The sequence below is a fragment of the Equus przewalskii genome, chromosome 27 (assembly GCF_037783145.1).
Source record: "Equus przewalskii isolate Varuska chromosome 27, EquPr2, whole genome shotgun sequence".
NCBI lineage: Eukaryota > Metazoa > Chordata > Mammalia > Perissodactyla > Equidae > Equus > Equus przewalskii.
In genome coordinates this window covers 19,013,373-19,040,831 of record NC_091857.1, presented here as the reverse complement: position 1 = coordinate 19,040,831, position 27,459 = coordinate 19,013,373, and the positions used below count along the sequence as shown (strand labels likewise).

General features: G+C 37.0%; 1 protein-coding gene across 2 annotated transcripts in view; it reads right to left on the bottom strand.

Annotated features, from left to right (window-relative positions):
* Window positions 1-26,957, bottom strand: part of NCAM2 (neural cell adhesion molecule 2) — a 482,218-nt gene extending 455,261 nt beyond the window's left edge. For both annotated transcript variants that reach the window (XM_070597896.1, XM_070597897.1), the window contains exon 1: window positions 26,438-26,957. In XM_070597896.1, the coding sequence (XP_070453997.1) occupies window positions 26,438-26,492 (55 nt within the window). In that variant the 5' untranslated portion in view covers window positions 26,493-26,957. The remainder of the gene's footprint in view (window positions 1-26,437) is intronic.
* Between the last annotated feature and the right edge of the window lie 502 nt (window positions 26,958-27,459).

Sequence of the window (27,459 nt, the reverse complement as noted above, 5' to 3'; positions counted from 1 at the left end):
GTAATTTAATTTCCTTGCTAAATAATAAATAAAAATATTTTAACTGCTGTAGCTTTATTTCCATGATCACTGGCTATAGTATGCTGCCACTAGGCGGAAATCACTTCCTAAAGAAAATTATCTATGGAGTTTTTCAGAATGGAATCAATTTGTTTTAAATTAATTAATTTAAAAGGGTCAGAAAAAGCTACTTTTTTTTCTAAATTTAGTATGTTCACTATCACATTGAGATCACATCAAAGATGGTGAGAGAAAATCTTTGCTAGTTTAAAAATATCTAAACAATAGTGAAACCTATCAAATCACATTTGCCTTAGGGTTCCCCTACTATACAGCATCCGGTGTGAAGATCTCTGTATGAGGATCACAAAATCAAAAAAATCTACCTGAACCATAGAAAGAATATATGACAATATTCAATTTGTACTTTTACAACTAAAGATAATGAAATTGTGTGTATGAGAGAGAGAGAGAGAGGGAGAATGAGAGGGGAGAAAAAGAAAGAGAAAGAATATTTAATAAATGTCAATAAATATTAAGGTAAAAGTGTTCAGTTAACTTAAGGCTCATGTCAGAACATTAAATACGGCTCTAGTTTGCTGGCCCATTCCAATGGCCATCAGAGCCTGCTTGCACTCTGAAAATCTACTTTAAGTGTTTTATATGATGTAGATTTCCTCCACCAAAATCAAGATGATCCAGATCACACCAACAGAAGATTATCCATTGCCAATTACTATATGACACAAATGAACCTGCATAGGTAGCAAAATCAGAAAGCCAAAGGATCAGTAAGCTCTGTCTTAGAATTTGGCAGGTGGTTGGACCCAGCAGCAACCACTCTGGAGTAAGGAGCCCAGCAAACAGGCAGCAGGCAAGGCTCTGTTACCAATTAGTTCTGTGACTCTGGGGAATTTACTAAAACTATGTCTTACGAACGGTATTTTGTCTATCACGATTAATGCCCTGTCTAGTCTCTAAAAATGATTACAGCAGGTTATAAAACAACTCAATATAAAATGGCAAATACAAAATTAAAAATAGCAGAAAAAATGAACAGTAAAATTAATGATACATGTTAGTTACCAGGCCTCAAGAGAGGTAATATATTTATGAAGCAGTTTTAAAACCATCAGTTCTTTTACCTCCAAGATTAATGTGGAATCAATTGGGAACGCAGATTGGGAAAATTTTTGCAGAGAATGAAGTGCTATGCAGTTAAAATATTTCTTAATGTAGATGTTTTTTCATTCTACAGCAAACGAAACATTGAAAATAAAAAACTTTGTCCACCTTAATTCTTGTCGTTATCTTGTTAAAGTTCATAAATGTACTAATATTTATCAATTGCAATTATTGTGATCAGTTCCTTGTGAAACAATTTATACAGATTGTAAAGTCCACTATATCTGTTAATTTCAACATTTTTTAATGTTTAAACAATGTTGTTGCTGAGTTTAAATGTGTTACCATTTGTCTAACTAATCATTTAATACTAAATCATATAATTTGAGCTCTTCATGTTGGGGAGTAATAAATTCTCCAACTTATTTCTCCTAATACCAGTCATTCTAAAAGAAAATTCATTGCCAGAAGTCAGGTGGTAGAACATGCTTGTGGTAGAAAGAATGACTCCCCCCCCACTCCAAGGATGTCCACATCCTAATGTCCAGAACCTGCGAACGTTGGCAAAAGGGACTCAGCAGAAATGATGGAGTTAAGAGTCTTGAGATGGGGAGATTATCCTGAACTATCTATGTGGGCTCAATATAATGGCAGCGGCCTTTATAAAGAGAAAGGGAGGCAGGTGATTCAGATGGAGACGTGATAGAAGAAGAAGAGGAGACAGAGATGGAGGGAGAGAAATTGGAAGATTTTACACTGCTGGGCTTTGAAGGAGGAAGGGGCCATGAGCCAAAGAGCTGCAGATAGCCTTCAGGAACTGGAGAAGGAAAGGATACGTATTCTTAGTTAGAGCCTCAAAAAAGAACACAGCCCTGTCGACATCTTGATTTTAGCCCAGTGAGACTTCTCATCTCCAAAACAGTAAGATAACAAATTTGCATTGTTTAAGCCATTCATTTTGTGGTAATTTGTTACAGCAGCAATAGGAAACTTACAGTAGTGGGCAAAGACACGCCCATTGAAGTCAGGCCATCTTGTCTTCAAATTTAGAAAAGTGACTTTAAGTTCCTGAGCATTGCTTTCATCATCTGGAAAACGGCATAGCAATAGTATTTACCTTATAAGGAAGGTTATGCTTAGGCTCAAGAGAGAATCTATTTGTCTAATACTTAGCACAGTGTCTGGGATAGTAAATGCTCAAAAAACATGGTTATGGGGCCTGCCTGGTGGCGTAGTGGTTAAGTTCATGTACTCCGCTTTGGCAGCCCGGGTTTTGTGGGTTTGGATACTGGGTGCGGACGTGTGCACTGTTCATCAAGCCACGCTGTGGCAGCATCCCACATACAAAATAGAGGAAGATGGGCACAGATGTTAGCTCAGGGCCACTCTTCCTCAAGAAAAAGAGGAAGACTGGCAATGGATGTTAGCTTATTGCCAATCTTTCCTCACCAAAAAAAAAAAAAAAAGAAAAACAGTTATATTTTCATGGACCTTTTCCTAAATATTCAATGTCACTCCCTTCTGGTAAGAAATGGAAGTTAAAGCTGTAGCCATAGGTACATAGAGTCAAGAACCGGGTACAGTAACATGAACAAGAATTTTGGAAGTAGACAATCATACTTTTTGAATTCCAGATTCTTCACTTGTCAGTTGGACAACCTTGGACAAGTGATTCACTTCCTCTGAGACTTAGTTTCTTAATTGCTAATTTATATAACATGAACATGCCTCATCGATTCACTATTAGAGTTTATCCAATGTGTCCAACATAATTTGGGTCACAGTTGGTCATGCTCACTTAATGTGAATACTCTTACCTTCCATTCCTACTCAGTCTTAACAATTTGAATACCTGGAAACATGTAACCACAGCACAGTACATTTTTATAGATGAAAATACTGAAGCCCAGAAAAATGAAGTCTATGCTGGATTTGAACCCAGGAATTCTGTTTTCAAGACAAGGGTTATTTTTTCACTGCATCACATTTGGCTAGAATACTAACCAACCATCCAAAGAATTAAAGCAAATCAGGTAACAAGTAGTCTTGAATGTTATTGATTTTCACCTCCAGCTAAAAAGCAGGGAGTTGCAGATATTGAAATACCATGAATAATTATGTAATATTATTTTTACCAGATAATTTTCTAAATTCCATCACATTTACATGAAATTTATTGAAGATTTAGACTGAAAGCATAGGACAGTTTAAAACAGCAAATGTAATGGGAAGTGAAGTTTTAGTTTATGAAGATAATTACTTGTTTTCTAATTGGGAAAGCTAACACTATTGTTAAATGTGCTTTAAATACAGACCCACTGTCCTACGTTCTCCTGCCCCTGCATTTGTTTCAAGCTGACAACCTCAAAAGTTAATCGCAGACATAGATTTGGCAGGCATCCCAGCACAGAAAAAAGGATGTATGGATTAAAACTACTTTGCATTCCAGTCACAAACAGCACGCTAGCAACATGACAACTAAGAATTTTCTATCAGAAAGAATCTATTTTTTTCTGAATTGTGTTAAATGCTTGTGATGAAGTCAAAGTACACCTTGACCAGCATCACAGATTTCATCTGAAAAATGTAACAATTAAAGTTTGGGGCAAGGTAGGAGGTCAAATAAAAGAAAGAAGAAAATTGTAAATATTTGTGTAAAAGCCCACCTTTGTTAATGAAAATTTATGTTTTTAAAAGCAAAGAGTGTAGAGTTGTATGTGTGGCTTATGACATGACCTTTATACTCAATCTGCATTCTACTCACTTCACTGTAGCTCTAAGTCCACACTTCAGGACAGCCATACAAGAGCTCTATTTTCATTCCCATGAATACTCTCAGAAACGGCTTTCTTCAATACTGAATTTTAATACTGTAAGTATTTGTAAACACTCATGCTTATAAAAAACATGGATTATATATCTCTGATGGTAGATTACATAATTTTAAAAATTTTATTATAGCATTAAATATCGCCCTACACACACACACTTGTTTTGTTTCCCTATACTCCAATAGAATATTAAGTGCAACCAGGTAGACTCATAGGAAAACATTGATTTTATATAACAATATTTGTATATTATATGTATGTCACATATATGTTATGCATTGCAAAAAGCAGAAGACCATTTTGGCATTTGGCCTACAAGTTTAACACGTTCGTCTTGCATAAGTCCGCTCATTGCATTGCACTGTCTCATTTTTATTCAGTTAGGAGAACCGATGATGCAGTTGGCCGTCCCTGATTACATGCAGGCTGCACACCAAAGTTTTCTGGCAATAACGATGAGATGCTGGGAAGATTAAGTACAACGACAACAACAAAATGACCTCAAATATAACTCAAAATCATTTAGATTGAAGGTCTGTTTGGGAAACATGAATCATTGAATCATTGTGTTTGGTTTGCACTCAAAAGAGCTGGCTGGGCCTCATTAAAGAATCTGATAAGTAAACGTATTCACACAACATAAATTCTTGAATTAGATTATCATTTGAACATTATTTGTTCAATAACAAGATGATTCGAACTGGGAGACTTGCATGATGTCTAATTGGAACCAAAATAACAAATTCAGTGCATGTGAAAAATGTCAAAATTGTAAACCAATCAACAAGCTAATGAGCTTACGAGATATTTTAGCAAAGACCTTGTTAATTCAGAGAAAAGGGCATCAAAAAGAAAATACACATTACAGATCCAGAATTTACTCTCGCATATTAAAAAATATGAAATAACTAGGAAAGTAATGTATATAATACATGATGTGCTCTCTGATTAATTAACAAGAAATGTGGAGAGGTCAAACAATGTGTCCATTTTAATGTCTGTAACACGAACTCACTATAAACTAGAAAAAGTATTTTTTTTTTTGAGGAAGATTAGCCATGAGCCAACTGCTGCCAATCCTCCTCTTTTTGCTGAGGAAGATTGGCCCTGAGCTAACATCTGTGCCCATCTTCCTCTACTTTATATGTGGGACGCCTACCACAGCATGGCTTGCCAAGCAGTGCCATGTGGGCCCCCGGGATCTGAACCAGCGAACCCAGGGCCATCGAAGTGGAACGTGCAAACTTAACCACTGCACTAGTAGGCTGGCCCCTAGACAAAGTATTTTTATTCATAGTTCTTCCTTTGCGATAAAGCAAGCTTGAAATTAATCACATTCTCATATTCCACAATTGAAGAAATCATTATAAAACTGAAAGCAGACTATGATGAAATGATGTATAAGTACTATTTCACATTCACATTTAGAAATTATTTTCATACATGACAGTTTGGTTATAATTAGAATACTTTATTGGAACAATCTGATTAAGTGGCTTCTCCAAAGGAGACAAAGTTTCTTGAGGGAAAAGACAGTGTTTTACTCCTCTCTATGAACCTAATTTATATCACAGTGTTTATCAAAATAACTGGAAACAGCTAATTCTCCAAAGATGTCGTAAAATTGAAAAATACATAAATGAACTCACCTTATCTAGTAATGGAAAATATAGAGTAATACTTACCCCAGACTGTCTGTGGTCAATTAAAAAAATTAGAACTCAATAAGAAAATGAGAAAGTTATCATGGTTAAATAAATACTGCTAAAGAGTTTCTGTCCCCCCAAAATTCATATGTTGTAATCCTAAGCCCCAATATGATGATTTTAGGAGGTGAGGCCTTTGGGATGATGAGGGTGGAGTCCTCATCAAGGGAATTAGTGCCCCTATAGAAGAGACTCTAATGAACTCTCCGACCCCTTCTGCCATATGGAGACACAACAAGAAAAGGGCTGTCTTTGAACCAAGAAATGGATCCTCACCTAACAGTGAATCTGCTGGTATCTTGAACTAGGATTTCCAAGAGATTTTAAGAGAATTTCTATTCTGAGCATTTAATTTCAAACTTCAAAATGCTTCTACGCCTTCTTCTCTAACCTCCTCCTTGTCTTAAATAAACCCTAGCTATCTCCATATAACTATTCTTCTATTTGCTTTTAATAAAATGTTACAAAATGTTCATCCTGAACCTTGCTTACTTCCAAGCATCATGTCAGTCCCTCTCTTCACCACCATCACTATGCTTTTAGGATAAATCCACGCTATGCCAACACTTTACAAGTTCTCAATGCTCTCATCAAACTTCTTTCTTGACTTTAACCTTTTAAATGACTCTAGATAGAAATGGCATATTTTATTCTCTATCTGTCCTTATTATTATTCACAATTCAATAAAAATTATTGACCATCCTTGAACTTACTCAACTCTATCTTCACAAAGACATTATCAATTTGCCCAAAGACATTATCAATTTGCTCAACAATGCTTGGCCAAGACTTTACATATACTTGTGGATATACTTTGCAAATCAGTTCCACTGGACCCACTCTCTCACTCCGATACACAATAGCTCATACCACCAGTATACCCAGTTCATTAGCTCCATGCTATCAAAACTGCATTCTCTGCCCTGGAAGTGTGGCGGTATTGCCATTATTTTCCTTTTAGAATGCCTCATCCCCTTTGTGATAAAAGGGACATTTATTCAGTAGAATAAATTCCTGGGAAATAAAAAATATTTGTTTGATTCCAAGGGAAATAACACACTTCAGATGCAGTAAGAATGTTATCCTTAATAACAGTGATTTCAGTATGTAAAAAGATAGAATTGAATTCCTCCAATTAATCACAAAATGTTAAAGAAACAGTGGGACACCTGGTATCTTGAAAATGTCCTCTGTGATGCAGAGAGATTGCCACTCTTGGAGAGAGAGAGTATATTAGAACAATTCTACTCTTTAATTTTTAAATCCTTTTCCTTTGGAATAAAAGACTATAATAGATATTTGAAGAAAATAATGGAAATAATAACCTGGCATATTTTAAAAAAACAAGTTTTAAAGTACATGAAATTTTGGCCTAAAATAAACTTTTTTATTTCCTAATATGATATCAAAAAGTCAACTTAGACCAAGCCCCAACCCATGCTACTTGCTACCTGCGAATGACAGAACAAGTCACTTATCCCTTTAAGGGATTTTTTTCTTTTCATTTGTAAAATCAGGATGTTGATTAAAATAATTTGTAAGTCCTTTTCCTATAAATAAATATTTCAAGTTCCTCTAGTTCTTACAAGTATTCTTGGAAAATGCAAAACCTAACCGTCTTCTTTGCTCCAGGAGAGAAGTGCATGAGGAAAACCAAGGTTCTGATCCCAGCAACAGCGGTATCATCCAGGAACTGATCATCTTGTAGGCAGCAGAACAGAACTGGTTGATTTGCTAGTTCCTCCTGAGTCAGAGACTCATTTTCTCTGTGTTGTTTCAATCGAATTCTCAGCACTTCGTGCACACCCATATAATCAAATTGCACTCACAGGCTGATATCACATTTTGTCACTATATGGAAATACCACATATTCTTTGTATTACTGCTTTGGGAATAAGTGTATTATTACTGATGCTAGATGGTAAATCCCTTGAGAAAATGACCCAGAGCTTATAAATCAATTATTACCCATAGGGTTCAGTGGTTGCACAAAGCAAGGATTTGACAAATAGGAATGAGTGAATGAAACAGAAGCCAAAATCCTCAAAGATATATTTATGAATTTTTCTTTTTATCATCCATCACTTCAAATTATTTTAACACCTTGCTTTAATGTAAAAAATCTAATATCACCAAACTATCTAAAAGACATAAACTAAATTATAAACACTAAACAATGCTCATCTCTTTGATTTATATTTATATACATGAATAAATGATATAGATTAACACAATCTGCTATGTCTCAGGCTCTTTCCAAGGAAAGTTACATGCAGCAGAACTATTACAAAATGTCCAGATCTTTGCTAAAACTAGTATGCAAGTCATCAGGTATTGAGCTATTTAACATTTTCTAACTTACATAGCCAAACAATAAATTAATTTTAATCTTCTTTCCGAATAAATAGTGCAGCTTTCTCATTTGATAATAAAAATTAAATATCCCATCTTCCCTTCTCTCCCTTTTCCCAGGAAACTCCAAATTAAATATAACTTTAATTGGAGTAACACAGCTAGTTTAGATTTTTAGGTCATTATCTGTCCTGTTGCCCATGTTCTTATTTAGGTTTTTAAGAGTACTGTTGCATAAATATCTCTCATAGCGTGACCATAAATAAATTTCCACATTTGCAGACTACAAGTCTTCACATATTTTAAAGCTAATTAAATATTTTGGAATATTTTCTTTAGCATCACAAACATTTGCTTGATGGCTGACTTCTCCTACTTTAACTTTTATCGTGCCTTTGTCATTACTGTTTGGTTATTTAATTATTCTAAGATATATCACTTCCGACTTTCTGACCTTCTTCCTGTGAAAATTAAATTTCCTTCAACTGAAAAGAGATTATAAGAGTTTTAACATTTGTTTCATCAAAGTGAAAAATTAAAAATAATCAATAGATTACTCAGATATTATTACTACTCTATATAATATTATATGAACACAAATGGACTATCTAAAATTAATGATGTTGAAAAGATTTTGCAACTCTTTCAAGATATGATATGTATGTTATAGAGCATTCTTTAGACACAAAGCAGTCAGAATGAATTAACTTAGATATAAGTATTAACTAATATAATAGCTTTAGCAATAAAATAATTCAAGTAATATTTATCTGGATAGTGACATTTGAAAAGTCATTCCATATTTTTTATAACCAAAATGGACTCTGCTACAGAGCATTTAGAATCAGGAAAAAATCAAACTAATTTAGGTAGGCAGGTCATACACATAACTAACTGAAGCATATACACAGAGATAAATTTCCAGGTTTTTTTATTATTACATTTACTTGCTATTTTCTCTGAAAATTTCTACGAAAGATTATCAAGAAGGAGAGTTGTAAATATTATTTACTAAGTTGCTGAAAAACACAAGTTGAATTAATTTTTAAGTATATATTTTCAAAGAACTTGGAGGCAACTTTGATTATGTAAATTTCCACTGAAACCATTCCAACCAGATAAAAGTGTATGTTTGTCTTTAAAGATTTTAAAAGAGCAAATATTCTATAGCATTTATCAGTAAAATATGCTCACTTATAATAGCCTTCACATCCAGATATTTATCTATTTTATTTAACTCAAATTCCTTTGTTATAGTTTTACTCTCTGCTTCTATTCTAAATATAAATAGCAACATGAAAGCATCATTCATTTTCTTCAACAACTGCTTACCGAGTATCCACTATGTGCATCACATAAAACCTTTGAATCTGACTAAAAAAGATAAGATTAATCAAATTAAAACACTTAAAATAATCTAGGACTGTATGAGATTATTAAAGAAGAGTACTAAAGTATATGCTAGTAGTTTATAAGAGACAGAGAAAGGCGGTTTGGAATTTTAAGAAAGGTCTCAAGAATGTAGGAGGGCTTGAGCTTCATTTGATATGATAAACTGAGGTAAATGGAGAGAATTCAAAGATGCCATCTTGTGAAGGGTCTAAACAGCTACCTCTAACAAATCATTTTGGAATTTTGAGTGTGGGATCAAATCAATCCTTCTACTTTTTGTAAACATGATAATCACTATTTACTCAATTTTCTCTCCTCTTTTGTATTTCCATTTCTTTCTTAATGTCTACACGTTGAGTCTTCACCACCTTGCAGCTACTTAAACCTCACTGCCTGAGACTTTCCACCCAGTGAGCTGAGCCACCCATCACCTGACAGGGACTGTAAGAGTGGAGATCCAAGAAGTCATTATCACCTTGGATTTTCAAACAGCAATTTCAAGTAGAGCACGGCAGAAGAGACAGCCTTGAATGCTAGGATTTTAGAGTGAAAATCCAGGCACTTGAAGGAAAAGAGTATTTTCATATCATGTCCCTTTAAATATCAATAATTAATGACTCAGAGCAAAGAGTTTGTAAAATTGAGCCAGAGAAGAGAAAAGTGGACTTGCTGTAAGAAGAGTTTCTCATTCTCTAAAGAGGGAAGGATGCAACTAGTTGTTGGGAAGGATGAAAACAGGAGATTGTAGATTGTCAAGGGTCTCAGAGAGTTATCTTTTCCTTCCTGGTATTGTAATTCTTGGTGGGATCCGGAAGGAAATTGTCTTGCTCACCCTCCCATGCCTACCAGTATAATCCTTACTACCACCACCACTGAAAGACTGGAGAGCAGAATGGAGTTCACCTTTGTTTCCCATCTGCAAGCATGGAAGGAGCGCCAGAATGACTATCATAGGCAACAAAGAGAGGAAGTTTAGTTGGCCACAGAGGGCTCCAGCAGTGCTCCTCCCCAAGTCTTCACTGACTCTGCCACAAGATGGAAGAGATTTAGAAAGTGTTCCTATAATTCCTTTCTTATGACGCAGGTATTTGAAGAGAATAAATTGTCACTGAACCACCTTGGTGGGGGAAGGCAGCTGTTGAAAATCGCTAAAGCTTAAACCAGGAAACCCAGTAGCACAGGCAATGGAAGGAACACCACCAGCCAGGTCATGAGGGAGGAAGTGCTGATCCTCTGAGCATAACCAGAGCTAGAGGGAGCTGAGGTGGACCTTTAGTCAGTAGTGTGGGAACCACTGTGCATTGACCATGCTGTGGAAATAGACCATATGGAAAGCCAGTAGGACAGGCACTGCCCAAAGTCCAGGAGGAATCAAGAGCTACACTTGAGAAAAGGAAGGAGAAGAGTGGAAGGAAAAAACAAGGACAATAACCTTCTACTGAAACCCTGACAATAGTCTGAGTAAGGTTAGGGGAAGAGGAGGGATGTTTTTGAGAGTGGAGGACAGCCTTGAGAGAGAGACAACTTTGAACTGGATTCAGGAGTTAGACAGTTCCAAGTTGGTCAAGTTATACACTAAGTAATTACCCTGAATTCCTCATTCCGCTCCAGTTGTGAAGCCCTGCACCATGATGGTAAACAGCTAACACAGAGGAGCAGAGCCTAGACACCATAAAGGCCCCAAAGGCCACACTTACAGCTGCCGTCCCCTCTCAGCAAAGTGTGGGAAAACCAAACAGAATGTAATCAATGCTAAAGCGATAATGTAGCTCTCCAAAACTAATCACTAGTTCAAAGGAAACATTCTGACATCTTAGCAGACCATTGTTTTTCATAAAGCTAAATTCTATTTGGAAGCCTTTCAAAGAAGCTTGGTTAATAAATTATCAAAACTATATAATTATATAACTTGGTCCAATATTAATTAATAGCAATATTAATGATGATAGCTAATATTAGTTACTATGTGAGCAGCATTATTATTATTCCCATTTTACAGATGAGAATATTAAGGAATAGAGAAGTGAATCACTTGTTAAAGATCTAGATAAGCATTTGCTCATCAAACAAGTGGATGAGCAGGATTTAACTCCAAACATTGCAGATTTCAGACTCTGTGCTCTTAACCATCACACAGCCCCTGGCGTGGAACAATATTTTGAAGACTCAAAGTGTTTGCATGTCCACAAACCAAAATAAAAATTACTGCAAGTAAGATTATTGAAAATTTTGCTTTGAAGCTAAAAGGAATGTAAAGATATTTAGATATATAGTCGTAAGTAGAGATCTGGGCTTCATTAAGTGTGGAACAGAGTTGGAAATAAAACGCAGATGTTGAGCTATTTCCTGAAGACACCATTCGGGCCACAGGATCAGAATTTATTCACAGGAAACCACTACCAACTTGTGCCTGGGAAAGAGTTTTACTCCAGCACTAAAATGGCCATTGGTCTCAGTGTGTGGAGCTGCCATGTGCTGGCGTGAATCCATTTAGTACCCAACCGTTCAGCCAGAAGGCTTCAATGACCAGCCACGTGATGTGAATTCTGAACACTTAAGAAACAATTTTGACTGGTGTCACCCAGCCCTAAGGAGTACAAGAAAATCAAAGAAATCTTTTACAATAGGACAATTCAATGCCATTTATAGACAAAGGAAAGCTTCTCTCAAAATACTTTCTATTTCCATAAAACCATAAACCAGTCAATGATTAAGTTAATAGAAACTGTCTAATTGGAACACTATTACTTTGCTGCAAATAAGCGAACTCAGTTGTCTTGAATACCTGTAAATATGGAAATGATTTGTATGAAAAAAATTATCAACGTATCTCACAAAAGCTCTTTACACAAATAAATTTGTTTCCTGTCATCAGAAATAGATGCAGATAATCTATGTAGTAATCCTCAAAAGGGACATGACAATCAACCACTGAGATGCAAGAGAATTTGTATCTACAATTTTATGATCCAATCCTTATTGTGATATTACAAATACGTTAAACAATTTGTTCAGCAGCTTTGACTCAAGAAATGATATAACTCAGTTGTGCAGTGCAATGTAAAAGAGAGTATAACACTGTTAGAAACCTAGCAGCCTTCATCTCTTCAATTACAAATTGGGGAAAATGAAAATGAAGAATTCAAGCCCGTGCATGCATTTCAATCACGGCCTCTGTGCTGGAACCGAAGCATTCAAGCTCCAAATGTCGATTTTATCTATATTCAGGGAATATGTTTTAATGGAAACATCATAAATTATGAATGCTTATGTGCTGAGAGTTTGTTTAAGAAAATAAAGGGAGATAGCTGCTTAGCTGTTCATTTTGTATAACAGAGAGACAACAGACACTGTTTTGTAGTCCTGAGAAATTAAACACTGGCTAATTAGTCTTCAGTTATACAAAGTGTGAATAAGTCCAATGTTTCATCACGGAGTACATTTTCTTCTTAGAGGCAAAAAGCAGCAAAGAACAAATCATTTAAAATATTCATGAATTTCAGCACTAATAAAAGGAATGAAACAAACATAGCAAACATTTTGACAGCGCAGAATGATGGAATGGTTTTCCAAAGTTTTTATACGCAGGTATGTATGTGTGTGTATACACACCCAGACACACAGTCCCACATACACAAATATATATATATATATATATATAATTTTACATATTTAGCCATTCAGAAAAAACAGTGTTGGCCAGAGTACCTGGCATAGACAAAAAAAATCCCCAAAATGGTTATCTAAGAAACAATAATTACAGAGCAGGCACATAGTTTTATACCCTATGCACCTGAGTCTCTATCACCTTCTAATTCACTGTATAGTCTCAGGAAGAAAGCATCTAGAAGCCAGGACCTGGCGTAGTTCACATCTTGGTCTAGGCATGCATTAGATAAGAATCTTGATTAGTGAGTCTACTCATTTCAATATTTATCCTGTGTCGGCAGTCAATTTCAAACCAATATTTCTCATTTTCAGTTTCAACTTCTTCCTCTAAGGAAGACCCTGGTCCCCATGTCTGTTTTTCATTTAACTCTTCCAGAATACTTTTCCTTGGCTTCCTTAAACTTGAGAAAATTATTCTCCTGTCTAGTTTGGGAAAAAAAATAAAAACAATTAAATATATTTCCTTTAAAAAAATAGCTTCTTTTAGAATTATATTAACCTGAAAAGTCAAACTGCGCCACCTTGCAACCACCCTGAACCCAGTATCTCTAAATCCTGTTACTTCTCCATGCTTATTAGTCTTTTAGGGCACTAAAAGATCTATTCGTTTATTAATTGGTAGTCAGTCACCTAGAGTTCAGCCATTCAAAAGAAATGGCCAGAAAGAGAGAGTAGAAATCTGAAACGAGAGCTACTCATAACCCTTTCATCCTCCCTTTAGCAATTTCTTGCTATTGCAAAGGAACCGTGTTTTAGTCAGTGGAATAAGTAAAATCTTACAACCAAATATGAACTGAACTTGAATTTCAAGTCCTTTACTTATTAGATACTACTTAACTGCTATGAACTCAGTTCCCTCATCTATAAAATAACAGTTCAGAACCCGTATGAATGTTGTGAATATAAAAATAAGGTAGCCCATATGATTATACTCCACAGGGTGACTGACAGATTTTCCTCTGATGAACATTCTACCCTTGACCAAACTCTAGCCAGGCTCCACTGAGCCCTCTTCTCAAATAGGCCTCAACTTTGCCCTAGAAGGATTTGAACAAAGCACTAACATAATTTTTAACAGCTCGAGACCACATTCCTAAAATGACCCCCTTAAAGTGCCTGCCTGAGGATACTCAAGGCTGTCAAAAGAATTAACTGTTCCAGCTACAGCTGAAGATAAGGCCTCTGTGTCTCAGCCTCAGTGGGAGGGGAGGAGCCTAACTTTGATCAGAACCGGTTGACAAACTCAGATGGGTTTCACATGGACCAACCCCATCCTTCCTGAGTTTTGTAATGTTTCACTTGCCTGGCTCTATTGAGCCTTGTCTCGCCCCTCCTTTTTCCCCATTCGCCCTTTAAAATGCCCAGTCACCTCGGTACAAATCGACGTTGAGTTCGGTTCATAGCTGGCTCTTTACCCTATCAAATATAATAATACACTACATCCCAAAATAGTATATTACTGATTTAAATCTGCCCTTACCCCTTTAACTAGTGTTTAGATTTTTTTAGCTTTAACACTTCCTTCATTCCATTAATTCATGAAATACTTAGAAATAGATACTTCTTGTTGAGGAAACAAGTTGCTTGTAATCGTTCTTTGCTTTGTGGGGTATCTCCTCTCCTCGTAGGCATAGAAATATCAGACTGTATCCTCGCTCTTCAAAGTCTGACCCCACCACGTACCTCTCCATTCCCTTTTAGCTGATGAATTATCCTCCTTGAAGTAAAACAGTGATTGATCTTTACTATTAGTATTTACGTTCCTTTCTCAGTCTCACCTCCATGCATGCATTTCTTCTCAGTGGTTAGAATGTATTCTGGAGTCACAATTAGTAAAAGACACTTTACACCTCTTATGACAAACTCTCTTCTCCCATCACACATCCACATCCTCACACATCACCTGAGATATGGAGACTTCTAAATGAGGCCTGGGAGTGAGAAGCAGCCAAACAGAAATAGACAAGTGAAAGTTAACTAAGAAATAAGTTCCCTTCTCCATTGTAATGAACAAGTTTAATCCTTTGATTTTCCTAGGAAGAAGGAGATACATTCTGCTGAAAGAAGTCACTTTTCACCAAATAATCTCTATATTAATGCACAGTGTAGGAAGGAGAGTATCTTTAATAAGAGGTTTCATTACAATAGAAATGAAACAGGTACTTCACAGAGAAAATACATTAGCAACTTAGAGTATTTCATAATTGCTCAGAATTCTGTACTGAGAAGTGTTATCTTAATATCATGAGAATACTAAAGTTGAATATTTCATATCCATTTTAGATAGGGCTGGGAAAGTTTTCAGTAAAGCACAGAGGACAGCATAATATCATTTAATAACCTATGCTGAGTTTTGTTTCTAAATTGCAGACCACATGCAGTCCCCACAGAGGTAAAATGCATTAGCCTGGGGCTTATGAGGGGGCTTTGAAATAAAATGACTTTTGTAGATAACCAATTAAAGCGATTATAAATTATGTGAAATTTGAGGGGAGAAATGAAAGTAGAAATGGATGAATCAGAAGCAGTATTAATATCTTTAATTGCAAACTGTGTTTCAAGTTAAAAGTGGCATACATAATAATGGTAACATTAGTGGATAAATGGCAGGCAGACAAATAAATAGGTGATAAAGACATTCTGGAGTATCTGAAAATGTACTCTGTCCAATTAAATGCTTTTATCTCTGAAGTTGGAGCTAGAAAACATCAAAAAGTCATGACAAGGGGCTAGCCCAGTGGTCACAGTGGTTAAGTTCAGCACGCTCTGCTTCTGTGGCCTGGTGTTCGCAGGTTCGGATCCTGGGTGTGGACCTACTCCACTCATCAAGACATGCTGTGGCAGTGCCCCACATGCAACACAGAGGAAGATGGGCACAGACGTTAGCTCAGGGCACCTCTTCCTCAAGCAAAAAGAGTAAGATTGGCAAGAAGTGATAGCTCAGGGCCAATCTTCCTCACTACCGCCCAAAAAATAATTGACAAAACAAGACTACCAGACCAGAGAGAATTTTTTGAGGTTAAATTGAATTTCATTTTAAAAAAAGAGACAAATCCATGTGTCTATGAAGAAATAAGGTAAAATAACTCTTCTCTTGTCTTTCTGTACATACAGTTCAGAACTGGCTTCCAATAATCATTGATTGAATAATCAACTTTTAGTTAACCTCAGGAGATTATCTTGATTTTGAGGACTTTAAATACTTACTCTGTTGATATCAGACATTTACTATTGAAAATATCTAATCTGTTTAACTATATTATTATCAACTTATTATATCTCCCTCATGTATTTCTATATGTTAAAGCCTTTGAAACCCCAACTACATAACCATCTCCTTTGCCTCAGATAAGCCTTCAAAAGTATAACCATATAGCAAGATTTAAAAGTTTGCTTCATTCCCAGTCTAATTCATTTTTAATACAAGAGATAAGGCAGATCATCTTTGCTATTCCTCTTGAATTAAATAATCATTGTGATTTGATTATTTTATAGATATTCATATATTTATTGAAGGCCTATCCCAGGCACAGCAGTGATATAAACAAAATGTTTGGAATAAATACCCAGGCCAACATATAGTATATTCCCAACAAATCAAATCATTATCCAAAGTCAAGAGTAAATATATTTTTAAATAGTCAGCCATTTTGTCTTACTTCTGCTGGGTAATATTTAAATATTCATTCAGCACATACTTGCTGAGCAATACTATGTTCCAGGACCACACAAATGAATTTACAGTCAGCTCTCTAATCAAGTACATTGTATTTAATGGGAAGCCAGCATGGAAAGGCATTCTTACTCTCATGGAATAGTTCACATGGAAGGACAGAGTAGAGTACAGTGAAGTTTGACATGAAGAATTCAGTTGTTATCACCTTGTTTGGATCTTCAGTGCCCTGCCCATTGATTAGTATGCAGTAGGCAATTAATAGATCTTTGTTGAAAGAAAGAAGGATGTCTTCAGTGATGAGATGCTTGAGCTGAGTCTTGAAGAAAAATAATAGGAATTATCCAGGCAAAGAAAAGCAGGAAAAGTGTAAAAGATGTGGGCTTTGTACATGCAGGGTCCAAGTCTGGGAATTCCAGGAATGGTGCAAGAGCGTTTGGTATGAAGAGTAGAAAACAATGAGGCTGAGAGAACAGGATTGTGAAAAGGAGTAAAAAGCAAAAGTCTTAACAATTCTAAGTCAGAAACTCCCACAGAATTCAAAGGAAAGGTAGACCTCTAGTTACAATTAGCATGTGTCCCATAAACAGAGTCTAAATGTAACTTTGAAGAGTACAATGACAGAAACATGTACTGTACTAAGAAGCTATTTGAGAATTGCTTCAAAGATATGAGCAAAGTATATTTAAGTAAAAACAGAGGAATTATAATAGGAAAATGTGTTGTATCTAGAGTAAAATATTTATATCAAGTCCTGGTCCTACCATTTTTTAAATCTTCTTGGGCAAGTAGTTATACCTCTTTGAGGTTCATTTTCCTCTTTTCTAAATTAATAATAGTATCTAACTTTCAGGTTAATTGTGCACCTTTAAATAGTTAAATGTTTTTGTCAACTACTGTGTCTCAGTGTATGGTATACACATTTTAAAACATTAAATTTTACAATATAGCTCCAGCCCTTTGATAATGCAAAAGTTTAACCTGGTTTGAAGTATAGAACAGGTAGGGTGAAGCCAGTTATTCTGTGATAAAGAGCACAAAAAAGAAGTGAACAGAATTAAAACTGTTTAATTCTAGTTGGTATTAGAAAGTTATAAGTGTTTTATCTAAATAAATAAATTAAAATATCAAAAACAGGTAAATATTATTGATCAGCACTTTGACAAAGTATATGGCATATACTTGATGTTATATTTTAATCTTCACATAATCTGTGTTTAGCATTTCTCTAATAGATGGCACAAAGTTACTGCTATAATATAAAACTGTTCTGCTTAGCAATATATTCAATATTTGTGATTGGTAGAGAACAATAATCAGCGAGAAATTAAGTGGGACAATAAATATAAAAATAATCAGAAAGCCTATTATTACAGTTACTAAGAAACATTCGGAATTGGACAAATTACAATAATAGAAAAACTGTCCACAAGCCCTCTCATCACGACTTAGAACAAAGTACAAGAGTGCTGATTTCTTAAATCAGGACCCACTCTAATATACTATAGGTTACAGCCACATTACATTGGTTTATTTTACAAGTGGTGACATCCCTTTCTGCTCTAACACCATATTTGCATCCCTGAAAACACTGGAGCCTGCAAAATTGTGCAGTAAAAAAAATATCATGGCTTATGAGAAAAGACAGGATTAGAGGTCAGAGCATTCAAAACCTACGGAAATGCATAACCAAGAATTAACAAAAACCATACAATCTTAATTCAACTACTGGCATAGTTAAATCTCTACTGGTATTTGTAGCTAGCTTTTGCATCTTCTTTCAAGATGCAAGGCCTGAAGGACATTCACTTTAAAATGAAAACTATGATCCAGAGTATAGCCCTTAAAAAATAAAAACAACATACAAGTAAACAAAGCATTTTAACACAGGCGAAAACGACATCCCAGTTTCTTCAGCTGCACTCTCAACACTGCCAGATACATAAAAAGTGGAAATCAAAATGGTTCTTAAAACCACTAAACAAACTAATACTTGCACTAAAGAAGGGCACTTGAGTTGATTTTTCATATTTTTGTTAACATCTTTAGATTGCTAAGGCTTTCTCTTTAATTGTGAGGAAGCTTACTCTTGATCATATAAAAATTAATGAGCTGAAGAAATCACATATGGATCAACACAATTCCTGCATCAAGCCCCTATTTACCAATCGTGTACATGGTAATATGCATCAAAGAAACACAGAGAGGCAGAAAAGATTGAATTATATTTTAAATGTATTTGATGCTCTTTGGCTATAAATCTGAGCATCAGTAACAGAACACACTTAATAGCTCTAGGCACATCAGACACTCTTCATCTCAAAACATCATCTATCGAATGTGAGTCTATCAGGATTAAATGAGATAATGAGTGAAAATGCCCAGCACAGCTTCCTGGCATAGAGTAGGCGCTCAATAACATTAGTTTCCTTGGATACTAATAGAAAAATTTTCAATTCTATATATTCAATATCAAATATCTTTCTTGTTTTGTTTTTAGGTGAGTTTTTGTGGTTTCTTTTTTTTTCTTATTTTCTCATCTTTTGTTTTGTTTGGATTTTAGTTTCTCCAGAAGAAAAAAAACTATGCTAAGCAGAGAAAATGAAGGATATATAATACAATCAAATTTCACCTACATGCTTCTGAAATTTGACCCAAAATTCCAGGCATTAAAGCACAGCAATGAAAGTGATGATAGTAAAACAGTGATGATAAAACAAGATAAAGACAGAACTTAAATAAAAGTGCAGAAAGGTTCTAAAGGAATGACAAAGAACAAGTCTGCCTTTCCAAACTTATTGATGACATTTCTATCTCTGTGGTCCATGGATACCTCAAACTTAACGTATCATTTTAGGAAATTAAAACAAGCAAAATTGTTTTTAGGCAAAAAATATTTGCCTAAAATAAGTGGTTCTCTTTCTTTATTTCCCCATTCTTATTAAGATGTAACCATTCTCTCTGTGAAATAGGCTGAAATGTTTGGGCACCACCTTCCTCCCAATTTTCCAAATCAAATGTGTTATTAAGATCCATTAATTCTTCCACAGAAACACATCATGCCCATTCATTGTTTTTCATTTTCCACTGGTCCACCCCACACACAGCCAGTAGACTTAAAACAAAACAAAACTTTAATCATGTTATTTTCCTGCCCAAACAACTGGTTCCCAAAATTCTCCACAAAAGAGTCAAACTCAGCTTGGCCCCAAAGCCTTTCCACCTTGCAGTCCCACCAATGTTTCCATGACTGAGTCAACAACTCATCTTCCCAAACACTTAATTAAATTGGATTATTTCTGTATTCTGAACACTTGCCTACGTTCCCACAATTGTTCACCTGTTTCTATCTTCTTGTGCTATTTTCTCCATTTACTGTCACCCTATCAAAGTCTTCTCTGCTTCAGTGAGTGGCAAGGTGGTGTCCTGGTTAAAAGGCAAGTCTTTGCACATGTCCTGAGTTCAAATTTTGTTTCCTAGCTGTGCAACCTTAAGCAGTTATCTACATTGTCTATGCCTCGTAGCCCTCAAGTGTAAAAAGGGGAATGCTCATATCAGAATAATTAGAGAGTTGTTGTACATATTAAGCTGGTTAAGACATGTAAAATGCTTACACTAGAGCCTGGCAGTTAGTAAACATTCCACAAATTTTAGCCTTTTCTAGGTGCTGAATTCCTAAGAATTTATTTAAACATTTAATTTGTAATTAATGATATGACATCTGTTATCATTTTGTAACATTTTGTTGAACAGTTCATTGATCTCTCATATGCTCATTTGGGTTTTTAAATTCATATTTTTTTGTCTTCTCAACTGTGAACGTTGAATTCCGTGCACTGCCTCTTCTCCACACACGCAAATTTTCAAACAAATACATTAAAAAAATAGGCATTGAATTGAAGTGAGAAAATCTAATCCTAATCCCAGATAACTACTAACTATAGTCAATATATGCAAATTAGATAATTCCTCTGCACCTCAATTCTTTCATCCATAAAATAAAGCTAATAGTCCCTTGGATTCTTTACGATCATTAGTTATAAGGTGGTTGAAAGCACTTCAGCTGGTCCATTCTGTTATAAGATGCTGGCATTATACTCATTGTAAAGCCTGAACAGTAACTGTTAACTGATTAACTGACAAAATGGCACATAATTTAAATATCACGATTACTTTGAGCTGAAGAAATAGTAGATTAATTTTTTAAATCTGTGTAAAGGTTTGGTATTCAGAGAACTGAATTGTGAGTTTAGAGATCAGAGCTCTGCTTATTAACCCTTTTACTTTTCCATTTGACCTTTAGGAAGTCACTTATCCTAATTGTGTGGCCTTCCTAAGTAAGCCTCTTGGTGACTAATACCAGCCTGGTATTGGCCCATAGAAGGGATTCATGGTACAAAAAGAAACCCACTCCTCAAGACCCTTTACTGCCATCTGCTGGAAACCTGTGAAAATAATATGGATTTTATCACCATGACTATGAGTGGCGCCCCCTGGAGTTGTTCATCACACAACCTATACAACCATTCCTAGGAATGCTGCCTAACAAGGTGTCTGAAACATTGCAGTCATTTAACAAATGGTGAATGAGTAAATGATGAATGAGCCACTCTCATCAATGAATTAGAATATTTCTGCCCCTCAAAATTTTTTCTAATCACAAAGCAGCATGTGATGACTTAAAAAAATTGAATAAGTGAGATGTTTTTAAACCACTGGCATATTTATCTATATGCATATTATACCAAAAAATATAAACAACGTTTGGCATAGCAGGGTTGACATTTTACAAGATACCTATTTACAAGATACATATATATTACCACAATTGCTCCTCACGGCAATACAGCGAGGCCAACTAGCCAGATATTTTTACATCGGATTTTCAGACAAGCAAATAATGGTTCTGAGAGTTTAAGTTGCTTCCTCAAAGTCAAGAGACTCCGTGTTCTGGGTGTTCTGATTTCAAATCTACCGTTCTTTCCTCTTCCTCACTAATAACGAAATGGAGTCATGAAAATTTCGATCATTTGGCCTGAAATTCTTCAAACTCTCATTTGTTAATATATATGCTTATAAATTTTCTCAAAATTCCCCATCATCCCTCTTAACTATTTAAATTCAGGCAAGTCTGTTTCATTACATCATAGCTTTCCAGAATGTCTTGTAATGTTTGATAAATTGTTTGTGGCACAAGTGAATCTGTGAAACTGGAAAGTATGTTGACAGCTATTTGGGATCATGACTATTATTATATTTGTAAATAGCTAAAAGTTATTAAAATATTTAAAAGAGTGCCATATAGAAGCACTTTTATCTGCTGGACAATAAAGATAACTTGGCTCTATGAAGCTCAGGAATATTACATTTAATAAAAGCATAAAAGCACTGGTTGCATCTTAAAGTGCTCTCATACCATATAATTTGGAAAATTAAAACTAATTTATAATCTTTTAAATAGGCCTATCTTCAATATAATTGGGATAGTAAAAAGGGCACAAGGAATTTAGAATCTAGGTCAACAAAACTTGAAAAACAATGATATTCCCGTTATATGAATATTAAAATTATTAAATTAATTTTGCATACACCAAGACCCGGGGAATTCATTTCATTGTGGACCAAAAAAACAAAAGCAATTCAGACTTGCTCTACCACTTATCAAGTACTTTCTTCATGCTCTCAAAAGTTCACTGCAATGAGAGAGAACTCTGAAAACAGTTAAATTAAAATCATTTCCCAAATGTCAAAAACCAGAGGAAGCAGCAGGACTCGTTCCAGGGCCTTCAGACTGACAACCCTGTTTCTATTCGCACTGCTCCCTCACAGGCAAACAGACAAAAACAAATTACACTGGTCAGCTTGGTAACGAGCCTCAATCTCTGTGGCTCATTTCTCAGTACCATTACAAACTATTTCTCTGTTTGAAAGAAAGCCATTTTATTTACTAAATTATATGAAGTTTGACTTTCTTCTTGGACTAAATGAGATCCTTTTGTTCCATTAATTGCTTCTCTAATAGGACATTACCCCTGAGAGACCATTAGCCCGCTGTGTCATTGAAAAGACTCATCTGACACCCAGGATTCACCAACTTCCCTTCTTGCTGCTTGAGCTCCAATTCAGCATTAGAAACTAAAGTGACAAAATGCTCTGCTTAACTCCTTTGACGTAAAGCAGGAAAGGAAATCCTCTGGGTTATTCACTGACAATAAGGACATTAATTTACATAGCCTATCTTCTCTAAGTGCAAATGAAAATGCAGTTGATTCAACAGAAACTTTGCACATAGAGGCTGACATCAAAGAATTAGAGCAGGGTAGATAGAAAAAGGACATGAGAGAGGCTGTGACTGTCACAGCCTACACAGAAGATAGGTTTGCGGAAACCTTCCCATTGACTGGAACCTAGTAGACACCCACACACCTGTGCTTTGTCTTTAGAAGGTACACTTCTCTAATGAACAATAACAACGACTTACTAGCACTTCATCAGAAAGGGTAAACGTAAGTAGGTGCCCATAAGCGTAGCTAATTAACTGGGCCATTCACTCCCCGTGCTTTGGGCTTAGGTAAGTGTTCTAACTATGCATGGTTGAACTGGATTGCAAGAGAGATGAGTAACTCTGTGCTCACCTTACATTTTCATACATTGCTCCCATTTCATTTATGTGAACATCCAGTAATAGATGTTTATTACTCATACTTGGATAATTTTTAAAATAAGAAGAAAATGTAAAATTTTAAAAGCTTCAGAAAAGCAATCCATACGTACTACAGTTTGGGAATCTGAATTTGCATAGATCCAAACAGCAAATGCACTGTGAATCCCAGACTCAAGTTATCCTTTGAGATTTATGGTAACAGAGGCTGTGACCAAGTTGTGAATACAAAGGAAAAATAATTGCTAAAGTTAGAGTTACCGAATCTGCTTTCCACTGACAATTCAATTCAAACTTGACAATTAAATCCCAACCTTACTTCACCAGATATTAAACTTGCAGTGGAAATGAGAGGCTTTTAAAGAAGCATTTCTGCTACAAGAATAAAGGCTCTCACCCCCGTAGAACAATAACGTTGTGTTGAAAGTGAGAAGTAGAAGTATTAGGACTTGTTAGCTAATTATGATATTGGCATCCGCTTAAATTAGTCGGTTTTCCACTTCTGTCATTTTCTCCTATGCAACTGCTGCAGTTCAAAACGTTTTGACTACTTAAAAGGGAATACATCATCGTTGCCTTTCCCCAGTCTCACTGCACACCACTTTCCAAAGCAATAGCTTCAATCATGCTTCATAAAATCCCCTGCAAGTATATTGTTGGAAACATAAATCAGCAAGCTGGGATTTTAGTGTTTCTAAGGCAAGCCTGGGATCACTGACTGGCGGCTTTTCCATGGCCCCATTTACAAAAGAATAAACAAAATTATGAGTTACACTAGATTCATGTTTTTAAAACTGCTCCCAGTGGTGTTTCTGATAGTTGCTGCTGCATCCTTAATTGGAGAACAAAACACTAGCATAGAGGAACTGGACTCCAGGATCAGGATGGCTGTTTCTAAGCATCCCTGACTTCATTAGGACACACGACACAGAAGTACTACATGTTCTGTTTCACAAAAGCTAGGTCTCTGTGATACGCATCTATGCCACTATGAGTGCCATGCATTTTTAAATTGTACCAGATAGAGACGTCTTTAGAATGATGCTCTCCTCCTTCCCTGTTTTATTACAGTGAATATGGGCTCCCCTTCAGGCATGCATACTTCAGTCTTAGAGACCCTCTTTATAATCACCCTGCATTCTGAATTATAAATTAGGTGAATCACAATTTCAGATATATGTTACACAGATAGACCCAAATTATACGCGTCTGTGTTTGCTATACACATTCACAGATTTCCCTTGTATCCCCAAATTCCAACACACTTCATGTCTACAATGGGAAATTCACAAATTCCACAACTGAGACATTTTTTATTCTCCAAATCAGTCACAATGTAACCATAAGTCTGCATAAACTTGCTTCCTATTAAGGCCACATCTTGCTCCACACTATCTACACTTGGTTAATTGCAGGGTTATTTTAATGGTAATTTTCAGGGACTGTTTCTCAGTCTTCAGAAATACCTGTCTACATTATAAATGAACAGTTAAACATAATCAGCAGCTCTCCCAAAATTAAAGCAGCATATCTACAGGGCATAAAGTATTAGGTTGATCTTTGCAAAAATAGTGATTAAATTAACTGATTGGGTTAATATTAGCTCCAGATGGACCTGTCTGCAATTTTGCTACGACTGAAATTTTGCATACTTGATGTTATCAAGGGAAAACGAGCAGCAGCTTAGCAAGACACTTTACAAACTATAGCAACATCCAGTGTTTGCATTCTGATTTCTGAACATAAAATCTGCATCCAATCATGTGTCACCAGCCACTAACACTATAGCTTTAGGGAAGAGAAGGGCAGAGAAAGGAAGGCTTCATATCCAAAATGTCAAGCCCTGCTGAAGAATGATAGAAGGACCCAGTGAGTGTAGAAGAGCAGAAACCACCATTCCCGGGCTTCCAATGGAGTTCTACCACCCCCTGCTGGACCAAATGAGCAACGCAGAAGAGGCTAAAAAATGCTTAGAATTTAATATAGCAGCGATATTTTAACTTGTCTTGCGATTTATTTTTTCTCAAAAAACAATTTCATGCTACACTAATAAGATACCACTCTCTGAAATTATCACACAGCAGAAAATTACCGCTATTTTCTTTTTCTTTAAAGACTTCCACCAATGCATGTTTTAGAATTTTGTGGCCCCAATTAAATGTCCAAACTTGTCTGGACAGTTGAAAATGCCTCCATTTATTATATTTTATATGAATTTGAACTATCTAAATAAAGCAAATTCACACCCATCTCTATACAGACAGACAGACGTAGCTTCCACAAATTCTCTCTCAGGTTAGTCTAGTAAGCTATTCATTTTTTGTTTTTTCTTAAGAGATAACAGCTCCCACCAGTTCTCCACAAGCTAAAAAATCCTTTACAGGTGTAATTACAGTCTGATGTTATAAAAATCCTCAACCTTGATGTACTAAAGGGGGGGTGAGAATGAATGACTGCAACATCCCTAGTTTTACCCATTTGCTTTCTTACACACAACATTCATGGCCCCTCTCTTAGTTTCCAACAGAAATAAGCCATCATCGTTCACTTCAGAGTCAGGAATTGGGGTCTTGGGAAAGAGGGGAATAAAAGAGAGTCTCTAAGAATTGAATTTCTTGCACACGACAGAGATATTTCGCAAAGGAGTTTCATGCTGATAGTTTATGCCGGGTCTGTGAAACCTCACCGTTCCCTTTGCTTCCGCAACCTCACATATTTAACTGTTCATACACACCAACATACTCATCCAATTTTTGATAATGAAAATCAGACGGAGCCAAGATCCCAGAAAAAGAAGCAGTCGCCGAGCTCCCCTGCTCACCGAAGCCCATCTCCAATTCTGTATTTCCTCTTAATTAAGGGTGTCCACAGCACAGACCCATTTTTTAGCGGCAGCTAAAAGCAAGGGTGAAAATAACAACAGCAATAACTATAACTTTAGTTCTTTCCTTTCATTCTTCTTGTGCCTCCCTTGGTGGGGTGGAAGGGGGAGGGAAAGTAAATGCAATAAAGCACCACACTCCTACCTTGCCCGCTACTGACAAGCAACCCGAGCAGGTAGAAGGAGAGGAGGAGGCTCATGTTCAGGACGTGACACTGGTGGACAGTTCCAAAGTTATTAAGTCCAGCCCTGGAGAGAGAACCTTCTGCTGCCACGGCCGCCTCTGAGAGAGCCGCCGCCGCTCCCGGGTGCCCAGCCGCCCGCAGCCCGCGCGCTCCTCCTCGCAAAGTGACTGCCAGCGCCGCTCCTTGCCGCACTATATCCAGGCGGCGGCGGCGGCGGCGGCACCAGCGGCCGCCGCGGCGGCAGCAGAGCCGGCGGGGAGGGCGGCGGGGGCGGGGGCGCGGGGAGGGGAGGCGCGGCCGAGGCGTATCCCTCCGCGCCGCACGGCGACCGCTGCCCGCGAAGCGAGCGGCCCGGGATCCGTCCGCAGTCGAGCTGGGCGCAGCGGGTTCGCTTCCCGGCACCTCTAGTTAGAGGGGTTGCCGCGATCGGGCTGGCCCGAGCACATCGGCGAGTGGCGACCGCGCGCATAGCCCGATAGCCATCCGCACGTTGACCGGCGCGCCAGTGCCGAGGCGGGAGGCAGCCTAGAGCTCCTGAACCGCCGCCAGCCACTTCGTGCCGGCGGGCTGCTCGAGCGGATGTTGATGCTGCAGGCGGCCGCCTGGACCCGCACTCCCAGCGCGCCCGGGTTTAGCGGGAGCGGGTGATCTGGGGGCGGGCGGTGTATTCTGCTGCTCTCATTTCTCCAAGGGCGTGGGGCGGGGGGAGGGGGGGGCGGAGGATTCTTTCTCTCCCAGGCCCTCCCTCTTGCTCAAATCTCCAGCAGGCTGCCCCCTTCTCGCGCTTTCCACTCTGCCGCGGCAGAGAGGACGCAGTTGTCCTCTAGTGTCTACACTGCCTGTCTCCCCGGGCCCTAGAAGGTAGGCGGCAATATGTGCACTGTGTTTCTTATCCATGCCGACCCACTGCTGTTGACAGCAGGTACCTTAAGGGAGAGAGATTGGGGAGGGGGGAGATGTTGGAGGGGCTGCGTTAAACTCA